This window comes from Micropterus dolomieu, linkage group LG22 (genome assembly GCF_021292245.1).
Source record: "Micropterus dolomieu isolate WLL.071019.BEF.003 ecotype Adirondacks linkage group LG22, ASM2129224v1, whole genome shotgun sequence".
NCBI classification, from domain to species: domain Eukaryota; kingdom Metazoa; phylum Chordata; class Actinopteri; order Centrarchiformes; family Centrarchidae; genus Micropterus; species Micropterus dolomieu.
Genome location: NC_060171.1, coordinates 4,388,031 through 4,403,020, shown reverse-complemented (window position 1 = coordinate 4,403,020; position 14,990 = coordinate 4,388,031). Strand labels below are relative to the sequence as shown.

The window sequence follows — 14,990 nt, the reverse complement described above, 5'->3', positions numbered from 1 at the left end:
TGGATTGTATGTTTGCCGAATTTGCCAATTTCGTTTATTTAGTCATAAAAACATGTACATTATCTTCTATTTTCGATGCATGGCTGCAGAGAATCAATACAACTTAAAAGCGAATGATTTTTGAATGGAGTTCACTTGACGTTCGACTGAACGACAGAACAGGGTAACTTATAGCTCGGTCGCTACGCGTTCTTACAGTTTTCCTTTGTTCACTAGCTTACTTCAACACTATATATAGTCTGATATGTATACCTGTCATGTAAGATCATTATGTGCCTTGACTGGTAACGTGAGTGTTTGCTAAAGTTGGCTAGCAGGCTAACTAACTAAGCTAACAGTTAACTTGTTATAGCCGATCTTTAGATATGTGAAGTAACTGCATGAATGAATCGGTTTATGGTCACTGTTCATGTTTGCAGTAGTTGTTTATTACTCTTCCTTGACACGGACGGTGACAGGTGGACCAACAGAGCAACAACTAGGTAACGTTAACCTGTTATACAGTACCTAATATAGCGCCTTAGCTCCGTTGGTTAATTATCTTAACTTTTATCAAGAATTACTTGACGATGGTAACGTTACTCTACTGCTGATTATAGTTCTGCTGGCTCATGGCTCTTATAAACAGCATGTCACTGGTGTTCTGCTGGCAGATACCACTCTCCTTGACTGGTGCTTTGTGGCTGGCACTTTGACCTGCAGGTCTTTGGTGTTACACTAGCACATACCACTTCCCACTGATATGTTATGATGGCTTACATGTACCATGTCCCTGTTCCGCTGACAGATAGCGTTCATCCCATGAGTGGCAGGTGTCTACTTACCTGCTACCTGCTGGTAGAAACTTTAGCCTCTGTGGAATAATCTAGTCCAGATTTGACAACTAGACAGAGTCTGGTTTTTGATCTGGACCTGGTCTAATGTGGTCTACATGCGAAAAAACATATACATTGTAATATTCACAAATAGAATTAATGGTTTCACAAATATGAAACTGCGTTATAAAGACTCTCCAGCCTCTTTGGGAAAATCAAGTCCGGATTTGACAGTTCTAGGCATAGTGGCTTTTGATCTGGACCTGAGTTTCCCTTAATGGCTAATCAGAAGCTAACTCCAGCAGTGTCCTGCTGGTGAAAAGTGGCACCTGCCAGTGGAACTAGATGCTGTTTTTAGGTGGCATGCAGCTGTACCAACAGTGGCATTTGTCACCAGTCGGAGTGGTATGTGCCAGTGCAACACTAATGACATCGTGCTATATGTCAGTTGACTCGCCACCCGTTTGACATCGCTTGCCTATGGCACTAATATCTTCCTCCGTTCATATAACTTTGTGTTTTTTTTTCTCCTCATTCTTCATGTGACGGATGTCTTAGTTGTTTTAGCATCTCAACCTGTCATCTCCACCATCAATGAAACCAGTATTCAAAACAAACACCAGAGATGCATCACTGCCTCTTTGTTCCCCAATGAAATTAGTATACCTGTCGAGTTGGTTTTCTGTGCTGATGTAATTTTACTTTACTATACCTTTAATTTGACCTTATGCAGTGATTCAGTGTTTGAAATAATATAGATAAGATGCAGCAGTCTGCAGCCATAATGAGCCACCTTAGAGCTTATTTTCCACCTATTTCTTCCACTATCTCTGTTCACATAGGTTGTGATTGTGTTCGGAAATAGCCCTGTCTATTTTTACTGTTGATATTTTATTGAGGTGTGCTGCTCGGTTAATCAGATGACTCAGAAAATAGATTTAGCGTTTTTTTTTTTTGTTTGCTCTAGAGCACATGATTGCATCACAATTTACTTTGCTTTCTAAAGCAAACAGCAACAGGTCTTTAATAAAAGTGGCCGGTGCAACCAATGTCACTAAGATGATTTCCTGTTGAGTTCTTTGGAGTTTGTATGTGGGCGTTTATGCCTTGTTCATGTCATGTTGGAGTTAATATAATTATGAGTTTGTGACTTGTAAATAGTGTTCACGTCGCTCTGAGATATCCGACTCAGCACTCACTCATGTAAGTACCTGAAAACAAAACAAACGGATGCCTCGCATCAGCTAAGACCTTTGATCAATGTAATTAAACCCAAATTTAATTGTGCTTTATTGTCAATTGGGGTGGGAATCTCTGGGCACCTCACAATTCGATTCGATTACGATTCAGAGGGCTGCGATTCGATTATCGGCGATGGCTGACAGATCCGGCATCGGGATTGTAAACCCCTGCCCCCCCCCAGGAAAAATCTCAAATTTTCACATTATACCATCCTGTGAAAGCAGGTTTTAATGTCCACAAACATTCTTATTATTGTTTTTAAGTATTCGTTGCACCTGCCTCGGGATTCTCTTCTCCCCACACATTCACACACACCTACACCTCAGGTAAACACCCCGGCTTGCCCCGCCTCTCTCTGGCTCTCTAAAATATCCACCGCGACTTATAACGTAACTTAATAGTAATTTTTCACAATTTCTTGACATTTGATTTTATAGACTAAATGTTTAGTCGATTAATCGTGAAACTTATCGGCAGATTAATTGATTCTGAAAATAATCCTTAGTTGCAGCCGTAATCAGTATCGCTACCCTGTACATACTGGAACACCAAGTGGGCTGTTTTGCTAAAGCACCGTTGTGGGAGGAGAAAAATGCTGTTTTAGTTCTGGGTGGAGGGCTAAAGCTGAGAAGAAGAGATCATTCAGCTCATGGATTCTTCTCTCCACTCCTCCTTCTGTGTGGATCTGCAGACAAATATTAATGAGCTCTGGAGTGCTTACTCATCCTGTCTCCACCCGCCTCTGAGAGTTAAAAGCCGAGCGCTCCCTCCTGCTTTTGAAGTGGCGACAGCTCGCTGTGGGACAGATCACAATGCATGACCCTGGCAGCCTCCCGCTGGACAGCTCTGTATGAGCGGGTGAGGACATTGACTTTCATCTGGCTGTGGCGTCCAGGCATTTCTCCTCTTTGCCTTGATGGCTGCAGCATTTCAGAGACCACCTGTCACTTTTTTCACCCTTTTCACCTGAAACCTTATATAAAAGAGAATCCAGACTCTTTACTGCTGAAGAGACTGAAAGAACAGAATCCTTAAGATACATGTTCTTGCGTCAATTGTGCATAAAACTCAGTAAAACAAACGGTCTGGAAAATGACTATGTGACATGTTGATGGCTCTGTAATGATATGTGTAAGTCACACTGACAGATTGAATTTACCGCTCAAAGATGAATAATTTTTACATTGAAATAGCAATCTTAAAATTGCAAGAGGCACAACTTTATTTACATTTGAATAATGTCTTACAATTTGTTGGTGGTTTCACTAGCTGTAAGACATCTGTTGTTGGCAGACTCTTTTGTTGTGGTTTTGTTACAATGCCCTCTGCATGCTGCTATCTGTACTACAGTATTTATACTCAGCCAGAGTTCCTCAAGTACGAAATACCACTCTGTATCCATTTGAGTTTGAGAACCTGTGACAGATGAACAGGAAGTGGCTGTGGTGTAGGTGTTGGAGCATCATGTCTGTCAGCTACTGGTTCTTCATGCAGAAACATACCACCGCTCACTCCAGCGTGGATACCCTTACGCTGGGACAATCCTCTCTCCAGAGTTATTCTGGTATTCTGATATTCTGGTTATTTCTGCTTCTGTTGAGCCTCTCTCTCTCTCTCATCCCCACAAAAAGAGAGAAAGACAAAGATTATGCAAATGTGGAATAAATAAAGTTTGTGTCTTGGCAAACGTTCCGGCGTCGGCTGAGCGAACAGAGAGGACAGTTTGTGATTTTGACACACAGTGGCTGTTTGTCAGAGATGGGGAAAAAAAAAAACAAAAAAAAAAACACCTGCAAGGCAGCGTCTCAACGCGACCGTCACTCTCGGTCTGACATGTTTGTTTTCCCCTCTGCCTCGCTCCGTCCTGATTAGCTGAGATTTGGCAGAGTGGATTAATTCACATCGTCTGTTGATTTCTGACGCCGAGGCATTGTATAAGAAAAAATGACTCATAAAGGAGATCAGTGTTTGTCACTCACTGTATTTTTAAAGATAAGTATTTTGTAATAATACAACAATAAGATATGGGTGTAATATCAAAATGTTCCCTACGCCAACGTCACCCTTACACCAAGCGTTGACTGACATTATTTGCTTCAAATGCAAGAACCAGGCCTTCATTTGAAACTTTATTTCTATATATAGTTTTTGCATGTTTTTATATATCATCATATGTTAGTAATAAACCTTCCTGTTTTCTGATCTGCTCAACAGTTTTAATTTGCAGTTGATGCTGATACACAAAGCTCAAAATTTGTTAAAGAATGCTGACTTGAAAGATATGACATACATTTGGCTGAGCTTGTGGATCTTATTACTTAAGTGACAAAGAAAAAGTATATTTGTATGCAGCGTGAATATCAGCAGAACTGGAACCAAAAGTAACTGAGCTGGTAAACCCATTATTTCGGGAGGCGGCGGGGTGGCCCTGTTGTTGGGATTTTAGCCCCTTTTCCACTGCACGGTACCAGCTCAGCTCGATTTGATTTATTTTGTTGCGGAAAAGGGACTGAAAAAAGATATACAAGTTTAGTTATGGTGGCACGGTGGTGCAGTGGTTAGCCCTGTTGCCTCACAGCAAGAAGGTCGTGGGTTCAAACCCCAGTTGCCCCAACCCTAAATTGTCCTTAGGTGTGGATGTGCAGGATAAGCGGTTGACGATGGATGGACTAGTTTAGTTATAAAACTACTCAATTTTCTGCTGTGCCTTCTAAAGTCATTGACGATGAGAAGTTGCGCTATCTGTGAGTTTTCGTCAATGGGCGTACCCGTGGCGTCAAAGATCAACTCTTCGCCATGACACAGGGCGAAGTAACTTCAATGTGCATGCTCACATCTGCACAAAACTTTACGTGCTTGATAACTGTCCCGCCCCGTCAAGCAATATTCATTTATAGTCATAGCGCCAAGGGCTATGTAGCGGCACAAAGGAGACACAGGAAGTGACGTATAACACCTTTATGCAGCGTCCGAAGCGCGTAGCAAATTGACAGCCGCACCGGCAGAGCTCAAGAATATGCAGCGTGGTTGCCTCACACCCCGTCGCGCTCCAAATGCGAGGGCCCGCACAACGCTGCTTGCAGCTTTAATTTTGAATGTTCTCCCTCAGATTTGTTAAGTGATTCGCTGTTTAGAATCAAGTGTTTCTCCCATTCTGACCATGAAGAAAAGTTGAACCACATAATTAACCATCCGGTTTCTTCAATTTTCAGTCAGGAACAAAACTCAGCCTTTAAACTTGAAAGAAATAGCGACTTTACATTTATCGTGATAATTATCGATTATCGAATGATATGAAATGTTTTTATCGTGAAAGCCTTCTTGGCCATATCGCCCAGCCCTAAGTGACAGCTGTTTATTGGTCGCTGGTGTGTGTGTCGCATTGAACATTACGTTGCGGCAGTTGTGCGTGACGTTGCTATGACGACCAGCTACATTGAGGGGTACGATCTCTGGGTACTGTCTGCAATGGAAAACGGAGCACGGCCAAACCGAGTAGAGGCGAGTAGAGGCGAGGCGAGGCGAGTTTAGGCGGTACTGGTAATGGAAAAACGGCTTTTTTGAAGCTGAGCAATGGGGGAATTTCTTGCTAATTGTGAAATTGCTGCGATATATGTGTTACCTACACAAATCTGCTATGCTGTTGAGCCTAAAGACTGTATTTAAAGACGGACAATATGTCTCTACTTCCTCCTTCTGTACCTGGGTATGGCTGGTAGCCATAGTCTGTGCAGTAGTGATCGGGGTTGAAGCATTTATAGCTTACAATACATGTAAATATTGTTAATAGATATGGAATAACTGCATTTTTAAATAAAGTGTTGGGTAGCTTTCACAATGTATGCCTTCCAGTAACTCAAAGGACATACTCTGCCATTTATGATCAGTGTTACGTTACTGTCAATGAAACAACCCTTCCTGCAGATGTTTCACATTAAACGCCTGACAAAGTACAAGCAGTTGAAATTAAATGAGAGCAGTATTAGGATTACAAAGAGAAAGTTTTTTAGCAGAGTGGAGAGTGTGATATGATTCTGTTGTTGTACTGATGGAATCAGTGCTGTGGAAATGTACATTATTCTGAGTTTATCAACTGAGACATTACAGTGCAGGTAATTCCACCCCTCAATTATTTTAGGGAACCTTTCTAAGCATCTCTGTCTTTATTTGAATAACTTCTGTCTTTTATTTGAGAATTATCATAATATATTCAAATGAAATTACCGAATGAATTATGATGTGTGTAAACATTTGCTCCCGATGTGTGTCAGCCTTTCTTTACTTCCTTACCATGATGGGCTGTAATTTTTATTCTACAAAAAACCTGTGCAGTTAAATTACATTAAGTTGTCATCGTCGTTGTTACAGTAATTACAGATCTGCTGAGTCTGCCGTCTTATCTGACAGCCATACATTTATGCAGAAATAATTTTTTCAGTGAAGTGTACCTTCATAGGAACTTCTTAAAACCTACAACCATCTCCATTAAGCCAATAAAACTGATCACTGTGGGACCTGCAGTCGGTACTCTGCTTCTAGAAGTAGCGTAAATCATCATTAAGGTCATATTTTTGAACTCCGCGTCCTGAGAGGTTTTCAAGTAGGGCTGCACAATATATCGCCGGAACATTGTCATCGCAATGTGCTCTTGCACAATAGTCACATCGCAGAACAGTGCAATATCAAGCAAGTCAAATTAACTCAACCACCTCAACTTTTTTGCTGCTTGATAGAAAAGGAAAACTTGGACAGTTCTCATTTCAAGTTTGTCAGATGTCACATCATTCACTCCGATTAAAGAGTTCTTGGATACACAGTTTGTAACTAGTGAGTGCCGAGCAGGCTCTGCATGCACAGTGAGCTAGCAATCCCAATATTATTCTCGATCAGTTGATCAATTCATTTAGGATGCTCAATTATTTTCAAATAGAGCAACTGAAGTAATGTGGTGAAACGTATTGTATTTTTTTCATATCGCAATATATATCGCAGAAAAGAAAAATATAGTTTTTTCCAATATCGTGCAGCCCTATTTTCAAGTCAGCTTTTCAAAACTGCACAACTTGGAAGCAACAGCTGTGACCTAACATATACAAATCCGTAGTCTTCATTTCAACACTGTGAGGTTTACCATGACATGTTGGCTTACTTTTTTAAGCTTTAAACTAGGGCTGCCCCCTAAATGTCAATAATTCAATTAATCAGTCACGAAGCCCATGAGTTGACTTGCTTTTTGTCAGTTGAATCACCAATGTGATGGAAAAGGACGGCAGCTCAGCTCCGGTGCTAAATGTTAGCAAAGTCGGGTAAATAACCTGCTCTTTGCCGTCCAGTGAGACTCACAATTCATCTGACAGAGTTGTCAGCAGCCAGGCTGGAGAGATGCTCTGTGGTGTGGAAATATAACGTTTTGACATAGGTGTTAAAATGTGACTCTTACAGGTAAAACATGAGGCTCATGCAAGTTTTTGGTAATTAAGTCTGGTACCGCTGGTGCACTGTAACTGGGTGGGTGCAATGAATAATATATTTCTCTTAATAGAAACTAAGGTATAAAAGTGCTAACTTAGACATCCAAACTGTTTCTAACATTAACATAGCTATTCTTCTTAGCTAGGCTCCTTACATGCTTGCCTATAACTTCTTTGAAGTTGGGTCCCCGATACTGACAATCAAATTTGATTTTCCCCATTTTAAATAGTAAAAAAAAAAAAAAATTAATAAAAATCGAAAATCAATATGTGGCGGTCAGCACTGATAATGTGGCGGGCCACCACAAATAAATCAATGTGTGGGCAACACTGAGTTATAATAACGAGTATACAAAAAAACAAAAAAATATCAACAGATAAGAATAAACCATAAGCACATGACAAATTTAATAAAGATGGCTGACCAACATTATAGAATATGACATTCAGGGGAGAAGAGCAGAGGTGCTTAATCACACAGCAAAGGCCACATATTTATTGAGTTGTTATTGTTTAGACATCGTGTGACTGAACTGATCAGGACTAAGGTTGTACGATTAATCGTTTTCAAATCAAAATTGCGATTTGAAAGAACGCGATAAGCTAATTGCGAAGATGGCGATAAAAATGCAGGTTAATTAAACAGCTATATAAGCAATTATACAATTATATACAATTACAGTCCTACTCACCAATCAGAGCAGGCACAGGCCGTCTACGTTCTACAACAACAAATGAACTGGAGGAAAACGTGTGGGATAATGGCGCCAGCCGAACCGACCCAGGCAGCGGCTGTGCTGCGGTTTTGTCCGGTGTCAACTCACACAAGTGTTTCAGCAGCGGAGCGTTTGGCCTGCACGTTGTTAACAAGTTAATTTGTCATTTTGTGTCCTTCAACTATGGATAACCGCTCTCTGTGAGCACGTTCTGCTCCGCTCTGTGGGAGCTACATATCCTACATGGAGCCTTTCAGAATAAGAGCGTTTGATTTTGCTTACTTGTTCAGATTTTGCTTATTTGTTTAGTTGTCCTTCTGCTATGGTTAAGAAGGCTACGTAGTTAAATTGTTTCTTTTTTGTCTGTTTTAGCTGTTTTTATTGTTGATATACGATCGGGATTCTGTGTCAATTGCACCTGTGGCACAGGAACCGGCACAGTGACTTTCTTCACCATCGGATCTGTTAAACAGGACACATTAGACTCTAGTCGACAGAATCTGTCGACTAGAAAAGTGTCTAAAAAATGAGTTTCAAAGCAAATTCATCATCAGTTTGGTTGTGTAAGTGCTGTGCAGGGAGTCTGTTCTATAAGCTCAGCTGGATGTTTGAGAACATTTGATGTTTTAGGTTCTCACGCATCAGAATTGACTGCTTTGTATAAAAAATAAAGTAAAATACACTTTTCAGTTTTGGATTGTTGATCAGATAAAGAAAATACATTTTACGACGTTGTGCTCTTGGATATTGTGATTGTGGTCATTTTTCAGTTTTAGTTTTCTCAGGTTATAGACAAGTCAGTTAATCTAAGCGTTAATCAATAATGAAAATACTAGTTGCAGCCCTAATTATTATGTTGTTCATAGTGTGGCATGCCATCCTGTTTCTGTTTGTGTTATTGAACCTGTGTTAGCTTCCTCTTATCAGCTGCTGCTGATGTGAGAAGGTTCATCTCTCACTGCCCTCTGGGAGGATTTCTCTGAGTCCTACTGCAGAGGAAACTCCTTCAGTCTGCATGGAAATAAACCTCTTAGATCTGTGTTTTCAACCTGAGGGTGAGGAGATAAGACAGATGATTTGTGGGGTTGCAAAGATAAAAAACATCTCTACTACACAGACCGACATTGTACCTCCTCCAGTTCTTCTGAAATACTGAATATTTTAAGACTCTTCTGATGAGGAATGAGATGAAACGGCATGAAAAGAAAAAATGTTCTTCAGTTCTGACTTCAACAAGGCACCAACTCTATCGGGGTTAGAGGGTTTAATTCCTTGTTACTCATCAACAAAAAATGTACACTGCTTCAATATGTGCAGTAAGATAATATCAGCCAATAACAGCGACGTGCTTGTCTGCAAAGACCAAAAGGTACATTTACGTCAGGTGGACCCTCGCAGCTACACAGACGTGGAAAGCATTACTTAAAACTGCATTAATTCAGCAAACTATAAACTCCACATAGACACGTTAATCGACAATGTTGATCTGTCGACGCGTTGTTACAGAGAGGCTGTTTAAGGGAGAGATAGCAATCTTCTTATTAAGAACATTTCTGGTTGTTCATTTCTAACTGCAGTGCACTGCAGGAAGTGCTGGGGGAAGCCTGCCATGACTGCTTGACTGTAAGACTACTCACGAAGAAGAAGCTTTCATGCAAGAAGCGGAAAGCAATGGGATAAAGAGACAGAACGGTTTTGTTTTTATAAGTTTCAGGCGCTATTTCATTAATAAATACAGTTTTGAGAAGTTTTGAGCTGAGAAATCAACTGTGTAGAATTTGAATATTGTCAGTCTTACGAAAGTTGATGTTGAAACGTTTTTGGGGTTGAGAAGCTCCACAAGCGCCCGTGAGGTTAGCGGTGCCGGCAGGCCGCCCAGTCACGCCCACGGAGTCCCTTGTTCCCAGTTGCACAGACCACTGCAGCAGCAGCAACAGAGCAGCAACGACAGAGGAAGAAAGGCCACAAATGTAAGATAGTTTCAATGTTTGTACCTCTGTTATTTTGTCTTTACAATCTGAATAATGATTTAAAGTAAATGAAGGAACATGATGTAGCCTACAGAACATTCTCCACTGAGTTATAACTATAAGTATTATGAAAGGGGACTGTTGCTTTATTGTTCTTAATAGACATTTCATTGTTAGTGTACAGTTGTGGTTATAGTACTTGCTTTTAATTTGCTTTTATTTTATATAGTTCCAAAGCAAAAATCTTTGTTAAAAGTTTTAAAGTTAATATAAATCAATGAATTATAGGAGAATCCTACTCTTGTCTTCTTCCCTGGTTTCCCCCTGACGTTGATACTTGTGGTTATTCTGAATAGTAAACCTCGTTCACTTAATGGTGACGTTAGCGAGTTAGGCTGTGTGTTGGAGATCAGTAATTTACTTGTAAGATATGTTAATTAGTTAAATTGGTTAGGTTGGTTTGGTTAGGGTTAGGGGGTGACAAAAATAATCGTGACTAGTCGACTAATCGAATAAATAATTAACAGATTAGTTGACTACTCAAACAATCATTAGTTGCGGCCCTACTGCCTTCTTTGGAATCTCGGACAGCAGATTTTCAGCAATTAGGAAAATAGTTGATATAGTTTTGACTAAGGTCCAAAGTAAAGTTAGAAGCAGCAACCAAGTGGCTTTTTAAAAAATGTAACCTTCTACTTTTTTCTTATCTTGGAGGAAGTCTAATGTGGATGAGAGACAATTTAAACGGGAGTGTCTGTCCTGTGTCTTTCTGTCCATCTGTTACTTTTTTTTCTGCTCTCGTCCACAGAGAGCCTGCGACTCTGTGCTGAAGTGTGGTTTTAAAAGGTTTTAATAAATGGGGTTCTTTGAGAGCTGCAGAGCTGCTCTCCCTTGACACACTCCCTCCACTGTGCACCTGCAAGCTGTTCCTGACCTGATAAAACCCCCTGAAATCACCTGCTGAGCTGTGTGAGTTTATTTTTTATTTATTGAATAGGTGAAACTGCTGGAGCATACGCCTGTGGCAGCTGGAGGCTTTATGTTGTAGAAAATGAACCTTCAGGTTGCAGCCAGCACTGAGCTGTGTGTGTTGGAGTTCTCCTCTGTCCATAATTAATGAGTGTGCTTTGGAAATTGGAGATTGTAAAACAGCAACTAAATATGCGAGTTAAGAGTTTAGTTTGTTTCTCAGTGGATGGTGGGAGTCATGTACAGTGCACTGTGATGTTGTGCTATTTATAACTCTACGTTAAGTTTTGTGATCCTCTGAATGTGTCGACCGTGAACATGAAACGAGCAAAAATGACAGCTATATGATAAACTGAAACTCACTATAAAGCTCTATAAAACCAGAATCTGCAGATTCAGCTGATAATTCTCTGTAGGTTCATCCCTACAAGCGACCCCTTTTCACGTTGTCACATTGGTTTCACGTTGTCATTTGATAAATATTGATGATAGCCACCTTAAGTGTAACCCTACGGGCGCAGGTGCCAGATCCAGGCTGTAAAACAATTTCATATGGCACCTCACATGTTTAGAATTTAAGTCTAACATGCAAATGAGTTTACTTTGTTCCAATTTAGACTTTTCTCCAGTCTTGTCTTTTTGACTCATTGTTGGATTTTCTAGTAAGCCTGGAAAATTACAATAAACCTAAATAGCACATGACGCATACACAGTTTAAATCGTACTAATGCACACGCCTCTGCAATTGCCCCTCGGGATAAATAAAGTGTTTTGAAATTGAAATTGCAGAATACAAATTGGCTTTTTTTGTTTAAGACATCAGAGCTAACAGGTGACTCCTCAGATTTGTTGCAGTGGTAACTTTAAATGTATTGCTTTCACATTTTACAAAGACTACAAACAGCCTTAACTTTATCACAATTTTTCCATCCGTGGTGTTAAAGACTTCAAATGTGTTGGTTTGTTGGACCAACAGTGCGAAACCCAAAGATATCCAATGATTTAAAACAGAGAAAAGCAGCAAGATGTCACATGAACAAGAGAATGTTTGAACCAAAATGATCAGAATTGTGGATTCACTTTCTGTCTATCAACTAATCATTCAATTCCAGCTGTATATGGCAGGAATCAATCGAAAATCGAATAAATTAAATTACTGCCATAAATAGATGTGACTTACACTTTCCGAGCTGCTATGGAACATTGTGTCTCACTCGGTGGCACTCGAGGAAGTCACATTGTCTAATGAGGGGATTTTACTTTTGTGAAGCACTTTGAGACCTTGCTCTGAGAAAGGTGCTATATATTATATTAAATAAATTTCACCTATTTATTTACTCAACTTGCAACCATTGAGTGTCCTCCCACCATAACGGTCATGTCTGGTTTGCAGTCCTAATTGCTTCTGTTTGGAGATCTATCCTCTGTCCTTCTCAGCCGCTCTGTTCCTCATGAATGATGTTGGGATGGGATGAACTTGAGTTACCCTCTATGTTAATGAGTGTCCCGGAGCAGCTGAGCAGTGGGTTTCTGTGACGCTCAGAGGAGCAAGAAGGATGCCGTCTGTTCGGGGTGGCCCGCCCGTCATTTGGCAGGGATCGGCTGCTGTCCCACCGCGGGGATCAGCAGACTGTTTACAGCCGACTGGTGGTCTCTGATATGTTGCTGCTCTGTGGGAGGGACTCTGACTAACAGCTTAGTCTGTACCGTTCACAAATTAACCAGCTACTGGAGGCTACAGGCCAGCTCGCTGCATGTATAGTTAAGGTCCTGCAGGTCCAGGTGTCAGGATGTTATCACACAGGTGGGTTTTTGTGACTTTGCCTGCAGGATACAGTGTGGCTATGGAGCTGCCAATGGAGATGCAAAGTCAGAGGAGCCACTTAAGTGTTTTTCATTGTAAATCAACATTTGAAAGATTTCTTTGAATGCTAACGTTAGTGTTTCTCAGGATTTAATGGAGCTATATAGGTGAATGTTACAGTATGCCATCTTCATTAAGTTTGGGTTCTAATAGATGGTTCCCAGTTTGGCAAAATATTAGAAATCCCTAAGCTAATTAGTAATTTGTCTTTTTTAATTAGCTGGCAGCAGATTAGATCAGATATAACTAAATGTTAGTTCGTAAAGCCAAATTGAAACTTTTGGGTGGTTGGAATATCGGTAAACTTTTAAGCACATCATCATATGTTTTGAAGTCATCATCCGTTATAAATGGGAGCCTCCATGATTTAGGGTATTCCTGTCTGTGTGAGAAATGAATGGTAGCTAGCTGAAGCTGCTGAAATGCATCATTGTCAACATTGGAGCATAGGGTCATCAGTCAGATCTCAAACACATCAAGCATCAACATCATTATTTCATTATAAAACAACATTTAAACATGTAACTTTCATTGTTGAATTTCACGATTATAGTTTATTGTCCGGTATACCAATAAATGTATCCGCGCTAAACTGATTAATATTTCTAAAGAAACTGAGCAAAGTTTACTTTACGATCTCGAGCCACACCAGCGTTTTAGCTGCGTTTCAGAGTTGATCTCTGTCTATACAACGACTGAACACGCACATCTAATGGCCGTTCACGTACACTGGGCATGGCCGTGCTGGTATCAACAGGAAGCTGTTTTTTTATTTTTTGAATCGATATGATGGCCTGGAATATTGATACAGTATCATGGAAAAATGTAGAAAGATATATTGCTGTATCGATTTTTTTGGCACACCCCTACAGTACAGAAGTGTTATTTGCACAGTACATAATATTTTAATTAAAATACCAAAACAAAAACACTCTAGCTTTGTGTTTTTTCTTTGCGTAATACAACATCTGAAATCATCTGAAATCCTCCTCATGCTGCCTTGATATTCTGCCAACAGGTTTTTTCAAAAATGTTTCTAAATGCATGGCCTCAGATCTACTACAAATTCTCAACATGTCTCTTCTCTCAGGTCTTTTCCCACAGGCCCTGAAAACTGCAGTCATTAAGCCACTCTTAAAAAAGAGCAATCTAGACAGTTCACTAATGAGCAATTATAGGCCCATATCAAATCTCCCATTTTTAAGTAAAATCATTGAAAACGCTGTTTTTCAACAGCTTAGTGCTTTCTTGGCACTAAATAACTGTTTTGATGTCTTCCAGTCAGGTTTTCGACCACACCACAGCACTGAGCTGGCTCTTGTCAAGGTCTTCAATGACATCCATTTAAACACTGACAGTGGCAGAATTTTAGTCTTAGTATTATTGGATCTCAGCGCTGCATTCGACACGGTCGACCACAACATACTACTAGACAGACTTGAAAACTGGGTTGGACTTTCTGGCACAGTACTAAACTAGTTTGAATCCTACTTAAAGGACAGGGACTACTCTGTGTCTATAGGTAATTACACATCTGAGCTGACAATGACATGTGGAGTTCCCCAAGGCTCCATTCTGGGACCTCTTTTGTTTAACATTTACATGCTTCCACTTGCTCAGATTATGAAAAACAACAAAATATGTAACCATAATTATGCAGATGACACACAGATTTACATAACCATTTCACCAGGGGACTATTATCCCATACAGGCGCTGAGTAACTGTATTGAGCAGGTCAACGATTGGATGTGCCAGAATTTTCTTCAATTAAACAAAGATAAAACTGAAGTTCTTGTTTTTGGAGCCAGGGAGGAACGATTGAAAGTCAGTGCTCGACTTCAATCTCTAATGTTAAGAACCACAAATCAAGCCAGAAATCTTGGTGTGGTCATGGACTCAGACCTGAATTTGAGGAGCCATATTAAGACAATTACAAAGTC

At 40.2% G+C, this 14,990-nt stretch overlaps 1 protein-coding gene across 1 annotated transcript in view; it reads left to right on the top strand.

Annotated features, from left to right (window-relative positions):
• The first annotated feature begins 364 nt into the window (after positions 1-364).
• Positions 365-14,990, top strand: part of LOC123961534 (protection of telomeres protein 1-like) — a 70,345-nt gene continuing 55,719 nt past the window's right edge. Inside the window, exon 1 of the mRNA XM_046037007.1 lies at positions 365-482. Coding sequence (XP_045892963.1) covers positions 410-482 — 73 coding nt within the window. The 5' untranslated portion in view covers positions 365-409. The remainder of the gene's footprint in view (positions 483-14,990) is intronic.